Source organism: Hirundo rustica, chromosome 3, assembly GCF_015227805.2.
Source record: "Hirundo rustica isolate bHirRus1 chromosome 3, bHirRus1.pri.v3, whole genome shotgun sequence".
Lineage (NCBI taxonomy): Eukaryota > Metazoa > Chordata > Aves > Passeriformes > Hirundinidae > Hirundo > Hirundo rustica.
This window is the reverse complement of record NC_053452.1, coordinates 115,173,476-115,195,509: the sequence shown is the minus strand read 5'-3', so window position 1 is coordinate 115,195,509 and position 22,034 is coordinate 115,173,476. Positions and strand designations below refer to the sequence as shown.

The 22,034-nt window shown below is 46.0% G+C and overlaps 1 protein-coding gene across 10 annotated transcripts in view; it reads left to right on the top strand.

Moving 5' to 3' along the window:
• Positions 1-20,494, top strand: part of HMBOX1 (homeobox containing 1) — a 117,924-nt gene extending 97,430 nt beyond the window's left edge. For 5 of the 10 annotated variants that reach the window (XM_040059619.2, XM_040059611.2, XM_040059612.2 and 2 more), the window contains 4 exons: positions 406-501; positions 1,901-1,995; positions 2,161-2,262; positions 5,204-20,494. In XM_040059619.2, the coding sequence (XP_039915553.1) occupies positions 406-501; positions 1,901-1,995; positions 2,161-2,262; positions 5,204-5,341 (431 nt within the window). In that variant the 3' untranslated portion in view covers positions 5,342-20,494. The remainder of the gene's footprint in view (positions 1-405; positions 502-1,900; positions 1,996-2,160; positions 2,263-5,203) is intronic. The other 5 variants (XM_040059622.2, XM_040059616.2, XM_040059620.2 and 2 more) reach the window with 5 other exon arrangements.
• Positions 20,495-22,034: the final 1,540 nt, after the last annotated feature.

The following is a 22,034-nucleotide window of genomic DNA, read 5'->3' as shown; positions in this document are numbered from 1 at the left end:
CATGGCTCTGGATTGACTTGGTTGAAGCTGCGAAGAAATTCCCATATTTCAGATTTTTAAAAGACAGAAGGAAAGAAGATATTTGGCAGTTAATGCCACAGCACCTGGGCACAGGAGTTTGATCCGCATGAAGTTCACTTTTCTCTCAGTTACAATAACTTGCCAGTGCTGTCTGTCCTTCAGGGGTTTATCCCATAGAATCCCAGAATCGTTTGGATGAGCAGGGACCTCAGAGCTCATCTAATCCCAGGACAGAGACAGGGACATTTTCCACTGTCCCAGCTTGCCCCAAGTCTCATCCAACCTGTTCTTGGACACTTCCCAGGGATGTGGCAGCCACAGCTTCTCTGGAGCCCAGTGAGTAACGCCACTGAACTGTTCTTTTTCCCTCTGTTGCTTTCCTAGGAAAAAAATTGTCAGATTTGGAGCGAGTTACCTCCCTCAAAGTGTACAACTGGTTTGCCAACAGGAGGAAGGAGATCAAGAGAAGAGCCAATATCGGTAATGTATCACAGAGCCTGCCTGCAAGGCTTGGGGTTCGCTCAGGAGAGGTGGCAATTACGTAAGAATAAATTAGTGAAAACACCAGAGGTGCTGACAGCCTCGGGAGAAATGTGGAGGAATTATGAAAATGAGTCCCTTGCTGTTCCAGATTTTTTGTGAAATACGTGTAATTTGTAGAGTTCTCTCATCGGTGCAGGAAAAGTGAGGCAAAGTTTTACTGGAAGATCAGCTTTAAAAAGCAAAATGAGAATTTTGTAGGTGAAAGGGGAGTTGCCTTTCTCTCCTTTGAGTATCCAAACTCAAATCTGAAATGAAACCTCAGAATTGTAAATAAAGGAGATAGAGATGTCGGCATGTTCACAAAAATAGTGTGGTGTTTATCCTGGTTATACCTCTGCCCCTGACAGCTCTCCAAGGTTTTGCCCAGGGACAAGTGGCTGGAAAAAACCCATATTTTTTGTTGATGATTAGGAAAAAAAACAAATGTCACTTCAGAGTTAACCCTGTGGGTTCTTAGCTGATCATAAGGAAATCAAAAGGGACTCTGAACTTGGAGGAAGGAGCTGGTGTGGATAAGATATTCTAAGGAGAATGGATCACCTCAGTGTCCTGGATTCAACAAACTCCTGCCATTCATGAGAAGTTTGATGCCCTTACTTAGATATTATGCAGAATTACTTTTGCAACACATGGGGTGCACAGACATCCATATCTGCTTATTTCCAGTATTTTTAATTATTTCAAATGTTCCACTATTTTGCCTTATTTCTGAATAAGAAAAAAACTCTTATTGTATCATTTAACACGTTACTGAAGTTTAACTAAATTCATTTTTCTGCAAAAATGGCTTCTCAAAGGGATGAGGGAATAAAGCAAGCTCAGTCCAAGGTGGGTGGAGTTTAGTGTCTGGAGAGGAGGTTTGGAAAGAGATCAAAAAGAACCAAAAGGAGCTTTAGATATGTGGATCCTACTGGAAGATGGATTTTTTTGTTTTCAAATCCCTGAAGTTCTTTCAGAAATTTTTCCCATCTATTTTCAGACACTCTCCACCCCCTCAAGTCCTGCCAGTCCAGACTATGGGGGAAGATTTACAGGGAATGCCTTTGCCACCCCAGTACCTTAGAAATGACACTGATTTCTGGCAGGACTGGCTGCAAGACAGGGATTTATACTCACAGACAAATCTGGTAGTTGACAGGGAAGGATTTCAGACAAACCAGTGTTTGTACCTGTGCTGCCTTCCCAAGGGCTGGAGGGTGAAGAGCAAGGGGCTAAGAACTAACTCCGTTCCTCCAGTTATTCTAACTTCCTGAAAAAGGAAAAAAAAAAACCCTCTAGTTCCTTTAACTACCCCAATGCATCAGATAAATGAGGGATCCATTTGCTTTTTTCGAAGAAGCAGCAATCCTGGAGAGCCATGGAATAGATGTACAGAGTCCAGGAGGCCATTCCAACAGCGACGACGTGGACGGCAACGACTACTCGGAGCAGGTGAGCACTGGAGCCTCGTGGCCCAAACTGGGAGAACTCAAAACGCCTGAAAAGGCCCTTCTGCCTCTTGAAAATCCTGTTTTGTTTGGCTTTCTTGTCGTTGTGATGGGGAAAGGGTGAGAATCCAGCGTTCACCCGCGTGGATTTGTTGTTGCCTCACGACAGGACACTTGGCAAGTACGCAACGGGGAGGAGGAGGGACGATGTTCCGAGGGAGGCAGAGAAGCAGAGAAGGTAGAAGAAGACAGGAGGATCTGCTCCAAACAAGCAAGTTACACCCCTCACACCACACACGATGTCTGAGACACGGCACGGGAGCCTCACCTCAGCCAGAGCCCTGCCGTGCCCACGCTCTCCTTCCCCGGCACTCTGAGTTCCCCTCCCTCAGGAAGGGTGGGACGCATTTTCCACAGTCCTGCGTGTCAGGCACCAACAATTATCCCCCAAAAACTGTGCACATCTTCTTTCTTTTTGCAAGAAAGGCCCCATTTTATCAAGGGCCACACCTGCTGTGAGCTGCTGACTGACACAAGCAGGAGGGAGCCCCGCCCAGGACCCTTCAGAATTCCTTGTGCCAGCCTTTCCCAGCAGGATTCTGAGCACTGAGCACCCTCCTGGAAGGTTCTGAGCTCCCTCTGTTCTGTGGGAGAACCTTCCAGGAGCTTCTCAGGATCACCCCTCAGACACTGACAGACAAAGGGTGGAGGGTGGGTGAAAAGGATTTGATTTACTAAACTCTGACCTTTATTTGGCCTATTCCATGTTGTTCTGCAACAGTGTGCCGCTGTTCTGATTGTTTACATCTTACCTGTCTTTTTGTTTTGTTTTGTTTTGTTCTTGCATTTTAATTCTTGCCTGTTCTCTCTTCTTCTTGGTTGTTTTTAACCCTTGACAGCAACTTCTCTTTTAAATTCTCTAGCAAAAGAATACCCCTTCCCGCACTCTGAGCCCTCACCTACCCTTAAATTGGTGACCCTTCCTTCACACACTTTCCTGACAGGTATTGCATCCCCTTCCCAATTTTCCCGGCGTTGGCCAAACCCTCAGGGCCATGTGTGCTTGGCACCAGTGACTCCACCAGTTCACTCGCCTGCTTTAGAGAGGAGATGTTCCTGTGCTACCCCACAGCTGGGCTGGATCACTTTTCACCGCCTCGTTTGGGAGAAGCGGGGAGTTCTCCTTCTCCAAAGGCTGCTGGTGGAGCGGAACGGCAGCTGAGTGTCCTGGAATGAGCCCCTGGCACACTTGGCCCAGCTCAGCAGATCCCTGGCAGAGGCATCCCCAGCTGCTCTGCTCCTGATGGGCACTGAGACCCTTTTTATAAGTCAGCACCAGCAGATTTGGTGGGACTGACTTTTCCGGCTCTCAGTGATGAGAAGCTGCTCTGTGACTGCTGTAAGATATTTAGAGACCGCTGCCAAGCCCAGAAAATTCCCTGTCAGAAAGATACAGGACCAGAATGCTGAGGTGGAGCGTGATGTAGACTCCCAAACTGTGTTTTTCTTTTGTGCGTTAACCAGCATACTTCGAAAAGAGAAATAAATTGGTTATTAAAATTTAAAGATCTTTGTTTAGAGGCCATAGAAATGACATTTCTCACTAATCTGGGCTCCTCCACGAGGTGTAATTAGTCATTAGCAGCAAAGCAGATTAAATGGCAAGTTCTCCTGATGACCATTTAGCATCCTTTAGCTGTTAAACGCAGAAATTCTGTTTTCCACAGGAACACTTGAACTATAATAAACTTTAAAACACAGAGTTCATTTAAATACTAATGAAGTGCCTAAACCCCAAGATTTTAGGGCTCTGTATTTGTACCATGATAAAGATTTCTGAGAGACCCTAAAATTTACCAGACCCTTGTTACAAACGAATGAATCCTTCTAAATAACCTCAGGATTTTACCAAATCCTGGCTTTTTTTTTTTTTTTTTTTTTTTGGTCCTCCTAGACGTTTGCCACCCATCATCTTAATTTAAATATGCTCTATGCACGTTTTAAATTTTAAATCACACAAGTTCATCACTTGAAGGCTGTTGGGAGACTGATAAATGTTTATAATTTCCTTTCTGTAAATGATAATAATTTAAAAATCCAAGATCACAGGGGGATAACTACTAGTGCCCTGTTTTAAAGAGGGGAAAACACCATGATTTTTCCCAAAATTCTGTGTTTGGTTTATGGTGGTTACCGTTACTGGTTTTCTTAGCATTCAAAGAGTTTTCCAGTATCTTTTCCCCTATATCTGTGTGAATTCAGTGTTTTCACAGAATGCTGACTTAGACCAAGGGTTAGGCTCAGTTTGTGTCATGGTTCTGGTCAACAGTACCAGTTAAAGAAAAAGTACTTCTCTAATATATATAGAATAATTTAATTCTAGCTCCTGGAAGTCAGTAGTTTAAGAGTCTTCCTGAGTTTCCATAATTTTTAGCAGACTAATTTTCCCTGGATTTATCAACTCCCTGCCTTTTAAAGCCATTTTTACTTTTGTCTGATATAAAAATCAGTGAATCCTGAACTGAACTGTGCTAAGTGAGCAGTGCTTCCCACTGCTGCCTTGGATCACATTATCATTCCAGCGAGTGTCTTTGATTATTAGATCATAAAAAACCATGGACAATTGTCCTCTTATTTTCCAATTATTTGTAATAAACATTTATCATATCAACCATCAGCCATTTCTTCCCCAAACTGGAGGACTTGATTCTGTTTAGCTTCTTCTCATGAGGAAACCTCTTCCCTTGGGATGTTTGTTCTCTTTTTTTCCTCTGTCTTTTCGACTTCTGTTGTGGCATCAAATAGAATCAGAGAACCGCAGAATGGTTTGGGTTGGGAGGGACCTTAAAGTTCATCTCGTTCCACCCCCTGCCGTGGCCAGGGGTGACCTAAACAGGGTGACCAGAACTGTGTATTCCAGCTACGAGCATGGACCTGTGCCGTGCACAGTGATTCCTGTCTTAATTTGCTTTCCTGGCTTAACCTCGTGTATCGCTTCTGTCTATGATTCCGTATTTTCCTCCAGAGCTGGGTCCCCCTCTCCCTGCCTTGCTTATTTTAAGTCTGCACAGCGAGGGGAACCGGTGCTAAACCCACGCTCTGAACCCGCTCTGTCCCCCCAGCAATCACTCGGCGCGTTTGTTTCCTCCGCTGTGGTTTTGGACTCTTGGAATAACCCTGCTTCTCTCTGCTCCTTCCCGCATGATTCCCAGGATGACAGCACTAGCCATAGTGACCACCAAGACCCCATTTCTTTAGCCGTGGAGATGGCAGCAGTCAACCACACCATCCTGGCGCTGGCCCGGCAAGGAGCCAACGAGATCAAGACAGAGGCTCTCGACGACGACTGATGCCAAGAAAGGGGAGGGTCAGAGCAAGAAGTAACTTAGTTTTAGACGTAGCACCTTAGCAGACTTTCCTCGGTCCTTAATATGTGTTCTTACAGTATAACTTTGCAGTTTCTTGTACGTCAGTTAGCTGTTAGGGTCTTGTTCTGTGAAGATGGCATGGTGCCCTCAGCCTTTGCGTATACTCTCTCAGTATTAATTCCCAATAAATAATCAATCAACCAACCAACCTCCCTCTCCCGGCCCCCAGTGGCTAGAAAGGTAAAATCAAAAAAAAAAAAAAAAAAAAAGAAAAAAGAAAAAAAAAAGGAAAAAAAAGAAAAGGAAAAAAAAAATTCTTGCTGCTCTGTCTTAGCATTCAAAGTGCTTCCAGGTATTTTAGACAGCCCTCAATTACAAGTCTTAGGCTACACTTAAAATCTTGGATAACCTTAGAGATCGTGTTGAAACCGATAGTCCGTACGCATTCCCTGCCCTGAGACTGAAAGGATGCAAGCTGAGGTAGTGGCACAGGGTCGATGGACACCAGACTGGGAGTATCAACAGAGAGTAAAAAGAACACTTAGAAACCCCACTCCAGCATGGGAATAAACGATTTCCAGCTGCAATAAGCCGTGCCTCACTGGTCATACAGTGACTCCGTTTACTTTCGGGTGCTGTGCTGAGAATGTCCATTGGAAGCACATTCCCACATTTCGGTTGTTGCTCACATGTTCAACACAGACATCCTCTACTCTCACAAGCTGCGTGGCTTAGTGGAGAAGTGCTGCCTTCTGCCTCTGGGACCATGGTTGAAGCCCAGCCTGGGATCAAATGAAAAATGAGCTGAATGTCTAATGGACAACAGTCCACTTCTCAGAACCACTGCTCGTTCTTGGCATGGCTGGCAGTGCCTGCTCAGAAGAGGTCTAGACTCTTTCTTACCCATCTGTCATTAACAATTTCACCTTTAATTCCTCCTCTCTCACCTTCTCTGTCCCCCACCCTACTCCCCTCTCCACTTTGCCGCTTTCGAAAGCAATGTTTTCTGGGAAGGTTGTTAAGGTCCTAAAATGGGTGAGTGGATTTTTACGCGCCTGTGTAAGTAACGCCTACATCCTGACTAGCCTGAAAGGTTACTGGAGAATTCGACATCTGACCTTGGCTAGATAACCATCAGAGCATAAACATTCTCCTAAATATGAACTCCTTTTGTTTGTTTGAAGGCAGGAGGATCTCTTACCTGAGAAATGGGGTGTGAATGTTTTGTGTTCTCTTTACTCTGTCTTTGTTAAGGTGTGAGAAAGCTATACTGCTACGAGCAATTTAATTAATAATTGGAAGCCATACTGATAATGGATGTGGTAATATTTGTAAAGCAAACCTACTCTAAGTAGCAGGAACTAATGGAATTGTTTTCCTTGATCATATGTAGCACTTTTGTTACTTTTTTCTTAAAGATATTTATATTTGATAAGTCTTTTTTTTTATCATTTGAGAATTCCAAATACCAAACAGCGAACTTGCATTACAGAGTCACCCTCCGATCACCTTGTCATCTAGTATCTAAATGATGAACTGTGTGTGCATCTAAGAAAATTACATCTGCTAGCATTGTGTGGAAATGATCTCCTGGCGTCCTGATAAAATGATATGTTGCTGCCGGTAAGAGGAAACATTTTGATGGAAACAGCACGAGAAGCGTTAGAGACGGGCAGGGCTGTGTTACATTAACAGAGAACAAATTAAAAACCTACGGAGATTTTTGTATGGAGACACATACATAAAAGTTTGCCTAGCGTTTCCTCCACATTCTGCTTTATCTTCCCAGGATGTGTGGGAATGGCTTAAAGAGGGGAAAACAGCTCAGTCTGAAGGATGAGTTTCCCTTTGCTCCCCTCCGCTTTCGAGGTGGAGCGAAGGGAAGCTGCTGTTACTCGCCTTGTTCTCATCCCTTCCTCCCTCTTAACTGGCAGAGAGCTTCGTGACCCCTCCAGTGTGGCTCCTCAGCAGGTTTTGAGCCAGGCTGAGCCCTCCACATCAGCTTCCCCTCTGCCCCTGTGGAGCAGACTGCTCCCCCAAGTGCCGAGGAGATCCTGTGCTCTCCGAGGTGCCACCTCTTTGTCCCTTGGAAGATCTATAGTTAGGGCTTGGCCTCGACTTCTACTTATGGATTTCATTGGAAAATTTGTGTGCTTTCCTTAGATATAGATCAGTGGAGCAGAATGAAGCCGTCTTTCTCTGTTTTATTGTGTTTCTTGGGTAGGCAAATTCACAAGTAGTGTCAGGGCGGACTCAGGAAAGGCAGGATTGGATCAGTGACCGCTGCACCACTGCAGTTATTTTCTTACTGCCTCTATGAATGTTTTGGTACTAAGGAGTGAAAGGATGGGGAGAGCTTTTTATTTCTATTTTTGCACAGCAGAATGATTGAGCAAACTGGAGCCTTAGTGGAATTTTACCTAGTTATTCATTCCACAGTCACACACTGAGCTGACAAGCAACATCCACAATTTATAGTAAGGAGATTTTAATAATCGATGACCTCTTTACGTTGGGCTTGCCACCACCATTTGTTCTGGCTGTTTCATTTTAAAAAGAACAGACTCAAACTGTTGGACAGCTGCAATTTTAAAAGAAATATTGCTTATTGCTTACTATACTATCTGGGAAAAAAAAAAAAAAGCATTGTTTGAGGCTTTGCCTTTTTAAAGCAATAGGGAAGAATAAAAATAGTACTAGAACTTCTCTATCCTGATTATAGGTTCATGTCATGCAGGATCAAAGCAACACCACTGAAATTGTGTGTCTGTACCATCTAATGTGGAATAATCTGGTCTTAATTCTGTTTGTCACTGTCAGGAAGCTGCTGACATCCCACGCCAGTATCTTCTCTGAAGGTTAAACAGGTAAAAAACCCCTTGTGAGCGACTGGAGATTGGCAGATCTTCCTGGGCTGTAAATACCAGCCTTCTACCTTCCCACATTGTCATCGTACCAGAGAAAATACCAGATACCTGGGGAATCAACCCCTCGGTTCTGTGGGGTCAGTGTTTGGGGTGTGCCTGTTCTGGCTTCTCTTTGGGCATCGGGAGTGCGAGAAACAAGTGGCACCTCAGAGGAGGCAGTGGGACCTCAGCTGTCCCCAGGCTGCTCCTGACAGGTTGTTCTCTTCATCCTGGAAGTTCAGAAGGAGCCAATTTGCAGTTGGTCGATCCCTTTTTGGTTTGAGGTGAATTACCTGTAGTGGGACAGTTGCTGATGTGATGGTACCGAGATGAGCGAATGTGATCTGGAGTAAGTGACAGAATCGGTGGAGGGTGTGTCCTGGAATTCAGGAATCCTGGAATTCTTTCTTTTGAGGGGGGGTTTCCACGATGTGGGAGTTGTCTTTGTCTTTCTGTCTGTGGTTTTCCTTGGAAATGAAGCCTCATTTTGGTAGCGCTGCAATGGAGTGGCAGCTTGATGTAGCCATGCTGGAGTCACTGCAGTTTGTTCTCTGGGGGTTCCCTTGAAGTGGCTCTGGTGCAGATCCAAGCTACCTTTTTGTTCTGTGAACAGAGAGGAAGATAATGTAGGAAGCTCCTCATCTGTGATGGTCAGAGATTGCTTTTACCTTTGTAGAGTGAGTTCTGGCTGATACTTTGTCCCTCATGAAGTCCTTCTACTTGAGTTGTTGTCTCTGACCGTCTTCTTAAAACAACAGTTTCTACCTCCACTTCTTTTCTGGATTGTTTTGGTGTTGTGTTTGTTTTTTTTTTTTTTTATTTCCCCCACCCCTTTTCCTGAAGTACGAGATCCCAAACACTTGTAAAAGCCTTATGAGTTGATAAAAATCAGCGCATTTGTTTTCTGTTGATCTTCTGAATGCTCTGTAGACACACGTTTGGTTGTTGTGAAATCCCGTCCTGGATGTCAGTCTGCAGTGCACCTTTGCAGCAATTAAGGAATCTCATTAAGAGCCTTCAGGAGGTCATGGAAAGGATTTGGACCCCTCTGTCCATCATTTGTGGGACCATTGTGTGGGCAGGAGGGGTGAGATGGGAGGGTTGGAGCACGTCACATAGTGGGAGATTGCAGGAGCTGGGATTGTCCAGGCTGGCTCTGGGGACATCCCAGATTTTGGGTTTTAACTGTCTTAATAAATTAGTTCTAACTTGGGGGTCCAGTGCAGGTTCAGGAGTTGGACTTTGATGATTTTTGTGAGTCCCTTCCAACTCAGGATGTTCTGTGATTCCAGAGAGCACGGAGCCAGGCTCTTCTCAGAGGTGCCCAGCAAAAGCCTGAGGGGCAGAGGGCTAAAGCTGCATTAAGGAAATTCCCAGATGAATATAAATAGAAGTATGTTCATGCTCAGTGGTAAAAGTGGTCCAGAAAGTCAGTGAAATTCCCATCCTTGGGAATTCAAAATTCAAACTGGACAAGGTTGGATTAGAGACCTCCAGAGGTCTCTTCTGACCTAAATTATTCTCTAATTCTGTGCAGACCTGCCCAGGTTGAGGTGTTCCCTAGTTCTGATTTGTACATGTTGACTTGTTTAAAGAAATTCTGATAATTTGTTCAGGGTTTTTTCTGTTTTGCTATTCATAAAAATTATCTTTTCTAGTTTACTAATAGAGAGGAGCTTTATTTGCAGGGTCTGGCTCCAGGCTCCAATCAAGCCATAAGTTAGAGATTTCATTAATAATTTGCTCTGTTTACACAGTTCTTCAGGGATATTTGACTTACTCTGTTTGTTTCATTGCCTAACATCAGACTGGTAAGTTTTTCATGTTTTTGTAACGTTTGTGATTTGTAGATCAGTTTTTGCCGCCTTTTGTGAAGATTTATCTTTGTCTTGCTGCTGTGAGTGCAAGTGAGAACCTCCAAGTAGCTGAACCTGTTTCAGGAAAAACTGGGGTTAACTCAAGCCCACTGGTGACTACTGTGGTAAGCCAGAAATTTTGGGTCAGTAAATCACATATTGGTGATTATTAGGAGCTGAAAGGGTTTGACTGGGAAAAAGTCAGATTACGCTCACTTGGATCCCCCTTTCCTTATGCTGTTGGCCACTTCTGAGAAAAGCAGTGTGGTAGCTGAAACAGATTTTATTTTTCATACAGATAAACCCACTAAAATTGGTGTAAGAATTTTCCAAACTCAGAGTTGCTGCCTGGATGCAGGATGTTGGTTCCCTGTGTGTGATCCTAACTGGGATCCAAAGCTGGAGTCACACTTTCTTTTGCAAATTACTAAATTCAGTGTGAGACCCTGCCCGTAATCCTGAGCTGTGGGTGTTCATTTGGGGGTGGTTCCCAACCCCTCCTCTGCTTTATCCCTACTCATTTTAATTAATATTTGTAATAATGTTCCTCCTCCCACTCCAGCTCCATCATGGTGCAGCCCCCCACTTCCCAGGGCTCATCAGCTTCCTTAAAGCTCATTGTGTAATTACCAGCAAATTTTGGGGGGTTTCATCGAAACTTTGCTCTCCTTTTATCAGAGTTTTCCCCACTCAAGTAGCTCTTGCACTCTTTGAAGTTATTTAACTTGATAATATTATTTTGATCGAAGTCTTAAGCTTTTTTTGGCAATAATCTTTGGTTTGGTGCAGCTTTTGGCATTTGGCAGGAGTCTTTGTCGGCAGGATTGGTCTTAAAATTGTGTTACATGTCAGTGACCTTAATATATGTTCCTTACATGGATTCTGTGTGTTTGTAGCAGCAGTCAGGGGTTGGATCCTCATCCCAGCTACTTTAGTGGAGTTTTGTGGAGTTTTCACTGTGATTCCTTGGAAGGGAAGGTTGATGGCCTGACCAAAAAAATACCTTGCAGTTCCCAAGAAGAATTGCAGAGACATTTCAACCTGAAACATTCCTCCTTGGGCTTTTGAGCAGTTGGGATATTTACTCAGGATATTGGATCAGTTGTTGGCCAGAAGGGATTTGGTACAGCCCTAAAACCTTCATTTCAGCCTCTCTTTCTGCTGTCAAATTTTTGGGGTTTAAACTGCCTGAGTAAAGACGTTGCACATTCATGAAAACCAGAGGCATTCTAGAGATGGCAGCTACAAATCCAAATTTAAAATACACTGAAATTACCTTTTTTTTTCCTTTGTGAGAAACGTGTTACAACTAGAAGAGCAAGTTTGAGTGTTTTGAGCACTGTCAGTAAGGTGACAGCAATTTGATGTTGGTTTTTGTCCAACAAATGTAAATCAAATCAAGCCAGTGGAATTTTATCTCAGCGGCAGCAGTGAGGCAGAGGGAGAAAAATTTAAACTCTTTTTTTTGCTAAAGAGTTTGTTGCCATCCTTGGCCTTAAGTTTTATCTCTTAAAAATAGCCTGGAATTGTTTGTTTTGTAGTTTATATCAGAGAATCATGGAATGGGTTGAGTGGGAAGGGATTTTAAAGAGCATGCAGTCCCACCCAAGCCATGGACAGGGACTCCTTCCACTATCCCAGGTTGTTCCAAGCTCCAGTGTCCATCCTGGCCTTCCACACTTCCAGGGATGGAGCAGCCACAACTGCCACGGGAGCTAGAAAAGAATTTGCCATTTGAAACACAGGGGAGAATTCACAAAACATTTTAAATGCCCCTTTGAATCAGGCTGATGCAGCTAAAGAACCAGTGGGCTTGATGGCTGCAGCGTGGAGCTCTTCCCCATTCTTTCAGGGAGGTCTGGAGCACTCTAGCCAAGAGCTCGAGCAGGAATGAAGCGAAGCCATCGAGCTGGAGCGGGCTGGTGATGGGCTTTTGATGTTTCTGTATGTGCAGAGCATCTCTCCCTCAGCTGCCTTGGCAGAAGCCTCCCTCTGCCATTTATTCCCTCTCTGCTCAATGGCAGCGGGTGTGTTCTGCTGATCAAAACACCCGGCACACTTGTGCTGAATCCTTTCAGGCTGCAGCCGGGGTAATTGGGATGGGCAGGATAAATGCCTGGGAGTATGGCAGTCACGGCGGTGGCAGCTCTTTTCAATGGCTGGGTGTCCCTGACGTGTAATTAACGGCTTTAGAACGACGGGGATTGGCACGGGCCGTGATTAAAAGGACTTCTGTCTTTCCTGTGATGGAAAACAGAAGATCTCCCGCCCCCTAATTCTCCTTTAATACCGGTGTTATTAGTGACACTTGGAACACAGCTCCTCTGTAAACTTAAATAATGACCTCAGTGAATGGTGACTTACAACAGCAGGGACTGAACCCAGCTCAGTTTTCTATGCAAAGCTGCTCCTCCTGATTCTGTGTTTCCATGTGGGTGTCACTCCCAGTGAGTTTGGGAGACAAAAGAGGACATGTGCTTGTGTGACAGCCTGGGGACAGATTGCCCAGGGCCTGGTTTAGCTCTTCTGGCTCATTTTGGATTTAAGGAGATCATGAGTTCCACTGGACTCATCCCGAGTTTTCACCTGTCTGCAGCTGGAGGGTTCCTTGGAGCAGGGAACGTCCCTGGCTCTTGGGTGCTGCTCCAAATTGCCATTCCCAGTTTGGAAGCCTTATCAGCACTTACTGCCATTTCTCCTCCAGCTCTGCTCTCTCAATTTGCACAGTGATAGGAGCTGACTCCCCTTTTTCCTTAAAAGAATCTCAAAATATCCCCCCACAGAAAAGTTGGCTGGACACCATCCTTGCCATTCACCCAGGATATTCGGTGATGACCCAAATTATCATCATTTTCCCCTGATCTGTTGCTACATTATCCAAAAGCATCTGCCACAGGGTGTTCTGTGCCTTCTAAATCTGTTTTTGTGTCTGTTGCCCACTGAGCTCTGCAGCATCTCTGCTCTGTTTTTGCCCCTAAGTTTCTTGACCAGATTTTTCCACGGTGCTGTTCTCCGGTTTTCAGACAGGTTTCCACATTTTGTTGGCACGTGAAGATGCTTAGAGGGACTCTGAGTCAAAATTTGTAAAACTAGCGGGTTCCTATCACCAACGAATTCTCTAGGGAGAGAATTTAGGGACTTCCTTAGGCTCTTATTTCAATCTTCCAGTTACTTTTCAGCTTCTTTGCACTGAAATCCTTGTGAATCCCGGTTCAGAGCAGACCTGTGGCCCTGGGTACTTAATTTCTTTCAGCATAGTTCGCACCAGTGCACTCACAGTAGCAATAGGAGCAACTTCTGTTTTAGAAAATGCATTTTTAGATATTCACTTGCTGCTGTCACTGGCCTCAATTCAGCTTCCCGTCCTCCTCTCCCTTCTCCTTAACTAATTAAAGTCTTCCATGTTATGGCAAGATGGCATATGTAGCTTAAATAACCCACCTCTTTAATTAAGAGGTTGGATTCAGCCTTCTGAGATATATTTGACATCATTTGAGATTTAAAAATACATTTTACTTACACAGTTTATCCGTCAGATCGCTCAAGGAGGGCAAAGAGATAATGAAAGTAAATTATTAATTAATATTTCTCACCCAGTATATTCCATTAAGAATATTAAGCATTTTTTCCGTTCCTCAAAGCATGTTTGACTTTGGATAGAATTTTTTTTTTTTTTTGAAGTCTGCCTGCTGATGAAGCTGCTGCTGTCTCTCTTTGACAGGGCTGTAGGGACGGGGTGGAAGATCCTCTTCAGGAGCTAACAGAGCCAGGAATTCCAAATACCAACTCACTGAGCAGGTTTTCCATTTCCTTTATGCATTGTGAGCAGATCTTTTCAAGCCCAACGTGCCACAGACTGTCCCTGACACATCCGAGCCGTTCTTACCTTGAAAACATTGGTAAAAAATTACTGAGTGAAAACAGCAGCAGGAGCATCTCCACTTCCAGTGATTGGGGTGGAGTGGGATAGGTTTGGGTTTGGAATGCTGAAGGAATTCGAGATGTTGCTGGGAAAGACCTGGGGTGTTGCACAACTTCTGGAACTGCTCTCTGGAAGGGGGAAGCACCTTGGGGTGTTCCTTGATGAGAGAATTGAAGGGGTTTAGGAGCTATTGCTGGAATTTGAGCTGTGCTTTTGTTCATTTTCTCACATGTAGTTCAGATGTAGTTCAGAGAATCCTGGAATGGTTTGGATGGGAAGGATCATTAAATCCCATCCTCTGCCATGGGCAGGGACACCTCCCACTATCCCAGGCTTCTCCAAACCCCGTCCAGCCTGGCCTTGGACACTTCCAGGGATGCAGGGGCAGCCACAGCTTCTCTGGGAATTTCATCCCAGCCACACCCTCACAGGGAACAATTCCTTCCCAATATCCCTGCCCTCTGGCAGTGGGAAGCCATTCCCTGTGTCCTGTCCCTCCATCCCTTGTCCCCAGTCCCTCTCCAGCTCTCCTGGAGCCCCTTTAGATGCTGGAAGGTTTCCCTGCAGAGTTCCCGTTCAGTTTAGCTAAACATTCCCACCTTGGCAGCCAGGAGCAGTTCAATTCACCACTTCCTTCCTTCAGAGCTCTTTACTTACACAAATCTTTCTTCTGGAGAGCTTTTTATGTCTCAGTCCTCTTTCTCCAGGGTCTTGGAGAGAATAAATGCTCTTGAGATGTTTGAATGTTTATAAATCCATTGGATATATGTGATAAATCTGTAAAGAGTGATGCAGAATAGAGAGACAGTTTAAATTAAGGTTGGGTTTTGATTTTTTTGGGGTTTTTTTGGTGTTTTTTTTTGTTTTTCTCAAGTAGGTGGAATCGGGAGTTTGCATCAGGATTGTGGGAGGCCACCTGACCTTCAGGGTCTCCTCGTAGGTGACAGACTGGTCCCTTTTGGCCTTAATTGTAAATCTGTGACTCCAAAGAGATAAAACATGTCTTTTACCTTTAGGACTTGTTCAGAATATCGAATAGTTTATAGCGATTTGAGTTCTGGAGGGGTTCTCTGCCGCAAGAACTTTCCATCAGAGAACACGTCGTGCCTTATGTTTCTAACCCCAGTTGCAGTTCCATACAATAAAAAATCTTGTACCATTACCCCAAAATTTCAGCATAAATAGAATTTGATCAATTACAACCATTTCTTTGGGCTGCAGTGCCTCAGCAGCTGATTTTCACAAATGCCGTTGTCAGAGGGCTTCAAAAAACCTCACAGCCAGCACAGGCCCTCTTGCTAAACTGATGTCTCCGTATTTCTTCCATGGAGCTTGCATTCCTTGAAGGAATTCCTGTGGAGAGTCTGAGCTCAACCCTCCTCAACTGCTCTGAGCCGTTTGCTTCTCCCTGAAGTTGATTCTGAGTACTCAATTTGCCACATTACTTTCCCAGATTTCAGTGCTTCTCATAGAAATAATTCCTTTTATCTTTCCTGCCAGCTGCTTCACACCCCGATAATCCCATTTTACCTGGTTTGTCTGTTCTGAAGTGCTCTGACCTGAAGCTGTTGTCCTTCCAGCCTCCAAGTAAGGGATTGATGTTGTTTCCACCCCATAAAAAGCAGTCCAGTGTAGGGCAGAAGTTTTCCAAACTTTCTGCTCTGGGCTTTCCCAGCTCTCAGACCCTCCTGCCTTCCCTCCTTGCAGTTTGGATGATTAGAAAGAATCACAGAAATAGCAATTTTTAAGTATAATTTTTTTATTACTATTATTCTTTGGACTTTTTTTTTTACTGGGAAGATTTGTTTACTGGGAGACATTCCCCTTTCCTTTGGCCTTTTAGATGGTGCTGTATCCATTACTTACTTGAAGTATATATGAAATAAAAACAATCTTACCTACTTTGGCCGATTAAAAAAAAAAATCAGCTCATAAATTCAGCCAGTTTACAGCAGGTTCCTCACTTGCACAATCCTGTGTGAAATCAGGTGGTTGGACCATGGGAGAAGGACAAGGTGGAAATGTTTCTTTCTCATGGAACCGTGGAATGGTTTGGGTTGGAAGGGACCTTAAAGCTCATCCAGTTCCTCCCTCTGCCGTGTGCAGGGACACCTTCCACTATGCCAGGATACTCCAAGCCCTGTCCAGCCTGGACTTTCTCGTTCCAATTTATTTTCCCTTGTTTGCCCTTCGTGTTGGAACCTTAATTGGAGCAGTGGATTTCCCCAGTTTGGGCGTTGGGGACAGGATGCCTGGATTTGCACAGCTTTCCCAGGAGTCTGCTGCTTCCCCTGGACCCTTCATTTATCCAGGGCTAGGGATCCCTCATTGCAGCCAGAGTAGCTTTTTATTATTATTCCTAAGTTGGTTTAGGCTTGAAAATCATTGGAAAATCTCGAAGTCACTTTTCCAAATGAAAAAATTTACAGTGAAAACAGAGTTCGGATTTTGAGCTCCCCATCTTCCCGTGTTATCCACTGAATTTTCTGTTCCTTTTTTTTGGCTTTTGTGTGAATTTGGGTCAGCCTGGAGCTGGTGACTGGTTTTTGGTTGCTGAGGGGTCAGAGCCCTGTTTGTTCTTTCTGGCGGGACAGATTCCCCGTTCTTTCACCCAACAAAAACCCAGAAGCAAAACCCCTTTTTCCTCGCTGTTGGCTCCAGGAATGTCTTTCTGAATCTTATCAAAGCCTCCCTGATTTTGCTGCTGGAGTTCTGGGTGGTTCTGGTTGAGGCTGGGAGAGCCCGGCGTCCCCTTGGAAGTCAGATCCCGCTGGATGACATGATGCCGTCGTGCCACAGGCTGTGCCCTGAAGATAATACCAGATTTAAACTCAGTTTAGTTTCACAGCGGTTCTGTGGAATGGTGACGAGTCAAAGTCAGTTGTGGCCATGGGGAGCTCTGTTTTCCTGACACATTCCTTTGGCTGTCTTCCTCTTGGTCTTGATGATCTTCCCAAGGCTGCTGAAAGCCCGGGAAGCGGGAGATAATGTGCAGTACTTCTTTCGTTTTAGGATTTTTTTTCTTAGTGTCGATTTAAAAAGTGCCTAAGTGAGGAACAGGACTCCAGAGTGAGCTGGAGGAATAGGATTAGACCTCATTTCCCTCTGAAGAAAAGAGCCCTCCCTGCACTTCCCTCCAATGAGTCCGGAGCCCGGCAGAATCCGGCTGGAAAAACCTCCCTATTCTTTCCTCCTGCTGCCCCCCTCGGTTCTCAGTCTTTTGGGGGGGATCTCAGTTCTCACCCAAACGTTCGCAGTCTCTGTTTTGGGGTGGATGGCAAAGAGGGGGGAAGCTTGGATGGAATTGAGTAGGAAACTGCCTCTGGGATTGCAGATAGAAGGAGCTCTGTGTGATAAACGTCCACCTCCGGAAAACCAGGCCTGTGTGGAAAAAGCTGATGTGCTTCTTTAATCACCTCCTTTGGAATCACGGAACGGTGTGGGTTGGAAAGAACCGTAAAATTCATCCAGTCCCACTCCCAGCCATGGGCAGGGAAGCCTCCCACTATCCCGGGTTGCTCCAAGCCCCGTCCAACCTGGCCTGGAATATTTCCAGGGATGGCAGCCAAAACCCCTCTGGAATCCCAAAGGCAGTTTCTTCCTATATTCTTAATAATTTCTGGGCTTATCATAGTGGCACCTGCTACTGTCCAAATAATCCTAACTCTTGGCAGGTGGTTTTAATTTTGTATAGGTGAGAATCTTACGTGGGTTTAAAGAATAGAGGTATCAGTGATATTTTTAAAAATTTCATCGGAGGAGGATTTCTTCTGACCAGAGTGAAAGGAGGTAACAGAACACTATCAAGGTGTTTTAGTACCGCTTAAGGGTTCAGCAAATGAAAGCAATCCGTGTGTAGATGTTTTATTTTTCATTAGCAACAAAGTGTTTTCACTCTGACAACATCCGAGGTGGGAAAGCCTGGGAAAGGACTGTTGGCAAGGAAAGCTGTGAGGACATCTCTGCAGAGGGCAGAAACTCAGCCTCTGGGGAGTGGATGGGTGTTGGTAGAAGCAGTGATCCTGTGGGAATCCATTGCCGGGGTCCTGATGGAAATCAGGACATTTCCTGATGGAAATCCACTGTTAGTGGAGCCCGTTGCACACACGCACCCTTGGCCCTGGCTCCGAGATGCCTTTTGGAAGTGACATTTTCCCTCAAAAGCGTCACTGGCAGCGGGTGTTGGTGACAGCAGGTGGGTGCTGTCGTTGAGCGTTGCAAACCCACGGGTGAGGGCACGGTGGAACAGCCTCAGAGCCACACGAGAACAGAGCAGAACCCCAGCGCGGGCCGGGGAGGTTCCTCACATCCAAATTTCTGCGTGTCTCGACTTTGTCCCACCGTGACCTCGACCTGGGGGCGGGTGCCAGCCGTGCGTCTCCTGTCCGGGCTGTGCTGGGGTGGCTCCAGCCGCCTCCTGTCACTTCACTGTCACCAGATACACCGGTGACACCCAGGACGAGCCGTGTGCTGCTGTCCCTGCCCTGTCCCTTCCTCCATTGGCCTCTCCCCCCCGGCTGCTGGTGTTCCCCAGCTGGGCCCCGTGTCTCATCTGCTGTAGGTGTCCTGCCTACCTCAAGAGGTAACCATGGGATCCTGGAGTGGTGTGGTCACCCTCTGGTCAGTTTTCCATGAGCACTAGCGCACACACTCACACTCACACACACACTGGAATGTATATTCTCCTATCCCCAGCCCCCAAATAACCTCTTGACCTGATCCTTGCCGTAGCCACCACCAACTCCTCTTGCAAATTGGATGCTGCTTTAAATGTGAAAACAAATGTTCGAGAAGCTATAAAACCTGAATGAAAGCTAAAGCTGAATTTATAAAGCCTTGTTGCATATGAGCCAAAAGTGCAAAAAGCTCTATATAATGAACTAACCTGCCACTCATATAAATATAAATATATATAAATATATTAAAATCAGACTGTTCTACAAAATTGTGTATTTGTATTTTTGTGTACGTACAATTTTCTGCTAAGCAGAAGGAGGATGTAGTATAGGATGATGTGAGAAGAGATTTTGTTTAATCATATTTCTTTGTTACTTATTTTTGTTAACATCCAGATGCCTGTCTTTGTCTTATGTGTATGACACTGTTCCAAAGGTGCAGTATCCCTCTCCCGCCGTGCGTCCGACCTCCTTCCTCCGCAGGGAACGAGTCAGGTGATGCCCCTCATCATCATCATCATCAACCATCTTCGTCATCCCCTTCAGATCCACCCTGGTCTTGATCTTAAGGGCTGCTCCTCCAGCTGAAAGATGAGATGTTTCATTTCCCCGCGCCTTTTGTCGCTGCTCCTCGTCGTGAAGTTGAATATTCATGTGCTGGTTGGCTCCTCTGCACGTAGTTGTTCCCCAAATGCATTTCCATGCTCTGCTGCTGCTCCTCAGCCTGACAATTTTTTTGGGAAAAAAAATGGATTGGGAAGTTGGGAGGGAGGACGAGCAGATCCTTGTGGTGGGAAGTTGCTTGTGGGGAAGAAAGCGCTGGGGTGGTTCTGGGGTGAACCTCAGTCACACCCCACGAGGGGTGGAGCAGGAACCTCGTGTTCCCCGCGGTGGCTGCTCCTGGGGGGCTTGGCTGCCAGGAAGGAAGGCTGGGGAGGTGTTGGGTTGCAGCTCTCCCCGTGCCCCGTCAGGAACATCCACCCCAGCACCCCTGTTGGCTTTTGGCACTTTGGCTCTTGGCTTTGGGAAAGCTGGAGCAGCCTTGAGAGGGGTCCCTCTGTTCACGCCTGATGCCCTTGCAGTGAAGGCACTGGGTGTTGAGAAGAACATTCCAGACTCTTCTCCCAGTCACTGCCTTCATCTGCACGGTGCTGATGGCTCCCCGTGAGGAGACGAGGAATAGTGCAGGAAACCTGAGAACCCGTGGGAATCGTTATTTATCCATCACAGAACTATCCAGGGCAACAAAGGGCCAAAGAAATGGGATAGAACAGGATGTAGTGGAGTGACTGATGGGAAGCTTGGGGCAGGAGATGATGGAAGTTCAGTCCCATCACAGTCCCTTGAGGGAGCTGCCCAGCCTCCATCCCAAATGCAGGTGAGGGTCTGTGTCCATCCCACCTTCCCCTGGCAGCAGGTGCTGTGAAAATGAACCATCAACCTCTCCCCTTGTGTCTTCTTTTTCTCCTAATTTAATCCCTGTCTTTGTTAGAGCTGACCCACGGCCCGGGGAGAGCGATACTGCACCTTTCCACGTAGGGCTCATATTTATAACAATGTGTAATGACTGTAGCAAAAGTCCTTGTTTCTGTATGTGAATGGACAGAGAAACAAGTGCTCTATTGTATTGATTAAAATAGTTCAAATGAGTCCTGTATCATTGTATCTCCTATTCTGGATTAGTGCCTTTTGGACAGTAGACTGTTCTGTAATTAAAATGTAGTATAACTGCTTTTTTGTACAGTTTTGTTTTAATAAAACTTTTTTTTAATTTGTGTTTATTTTAGTATTGTACCTATTAGAAAATAAAAATGTATAACTCAACACTGACCCTTTTCTTCCATCATCCTTTTTGTGCGGAGCTTGGCTGTGAGACCTAAAATGTGTCCTGAGAGCAAAGCAAATGTAGAAGATTTTGGTTCGTTTGGGGGGAAAATGGATTCTTTGTGCGCTCACCCTCTGGAAGGGATGAAGGTGGTGGAATGGTGGATTGGAATCACTTGGAATTTGAGCCATGGGCTGATTCCAGAGACCTTTTGGGGCTCTCTCCACCCAAAGGAGCTGCTGAGAGTGGAGTTTTCGCTCCTTGCACTGGGGTTGTGTTTGTCCCAGGCGGCAGCGCTGGTCACCCCGCGGTGTTGTGTCCTTGGAGATGGTGCCCTTCCCTCTGGGAACCTCCCCCACCAGGCTCCCGCGGCCTCGGGAGGGGCCCTGCGAGTCCCACCCCAGCGATGAAAGTCTCTGCTCAAGCCGTGAAGGTCTGGAGGGAGCAGACGTTGCAGTGTTGGGTGCAGGGGTGATTTTGAGGAGCCCAGGGCAGGAGGGGGCTGTGGCTGCCCTTTGGTCCTGGCTTGGTGGGGCTGAGCAGCTTGGGAGGGGCTCAGAGAGGGTTTATGGAGTCGGGAAAAGCTTCCTCAAGAATGGGGAGAAATTCCTGCAGGTGGTGTTGGAGCTGAGCCGGGTGGCAGAGAAGACACAAAGTCACAGGAATTGATTTATTCGGTGAAATGGTGTCCAGGTCCTGCCATCCTGGTTAAAGTCAGGATGTGCAGCTGTGGTCGGGGGGTTTGCTCAGGATGGACACCCCAAAACAGGGGGGAGGCAACTCTGGAGGGGTGCAGATGACGAAAAATGGACTTCAAGGGGTGGAAACACCTTTCAGACTGCTCCTTGTGCCTGTGAGACATCAAAGGGGGGGGACAAGATTGATCTTAACCCTCCCCATCATCAGCTGCCAGAGCCGCTGTGTTTGCAGCGTTTTCTGCAGAGAGGAGGCTGGGGACCATGGAATCACAAAATGGTTTGGGATGGAAGGGAGCTCAAAGCTCATCCAGTCCCACCCTCTGGCATGGGCAGGAACACCTCCCACTGTCCTGGGCTGCTCCAAGTTCTATCCAAGCTGGCCTTGGACACTTCCAGGGATGGGAAAAACACTTCCAGGGGTGTCTGTTGCAACATCTGGGATGCTGGATGAAACCCACTCCCTCCTTCACAGCTGAAAACCAGGAATACAGAAAAGAGATGTTGTAAAACTGAAAAACAAGAGGAATAAATCCACACTGGAGGTCTGGAAGCTGCACTTCCAGCCCTTTGTGCCTGTTTCGGTGGGAAACCAGACTGATCAGGGAAAAAAAACAATTTATCACAGGCTGGTGTCCAAAGGTGAGAAAACCCCCTTGGAAATGTGCCCAGCTCGTGGCAGGACAGCTCCTTTCTCCCCTCGGGGTGAAGCCCAGGGGCTGCTGCCTCCCATGGCAAAGCGTTTGAAGCCAAGCGAGGCCGATGGGAGCAGCGTTGATTTGAAGGAAAATGGGG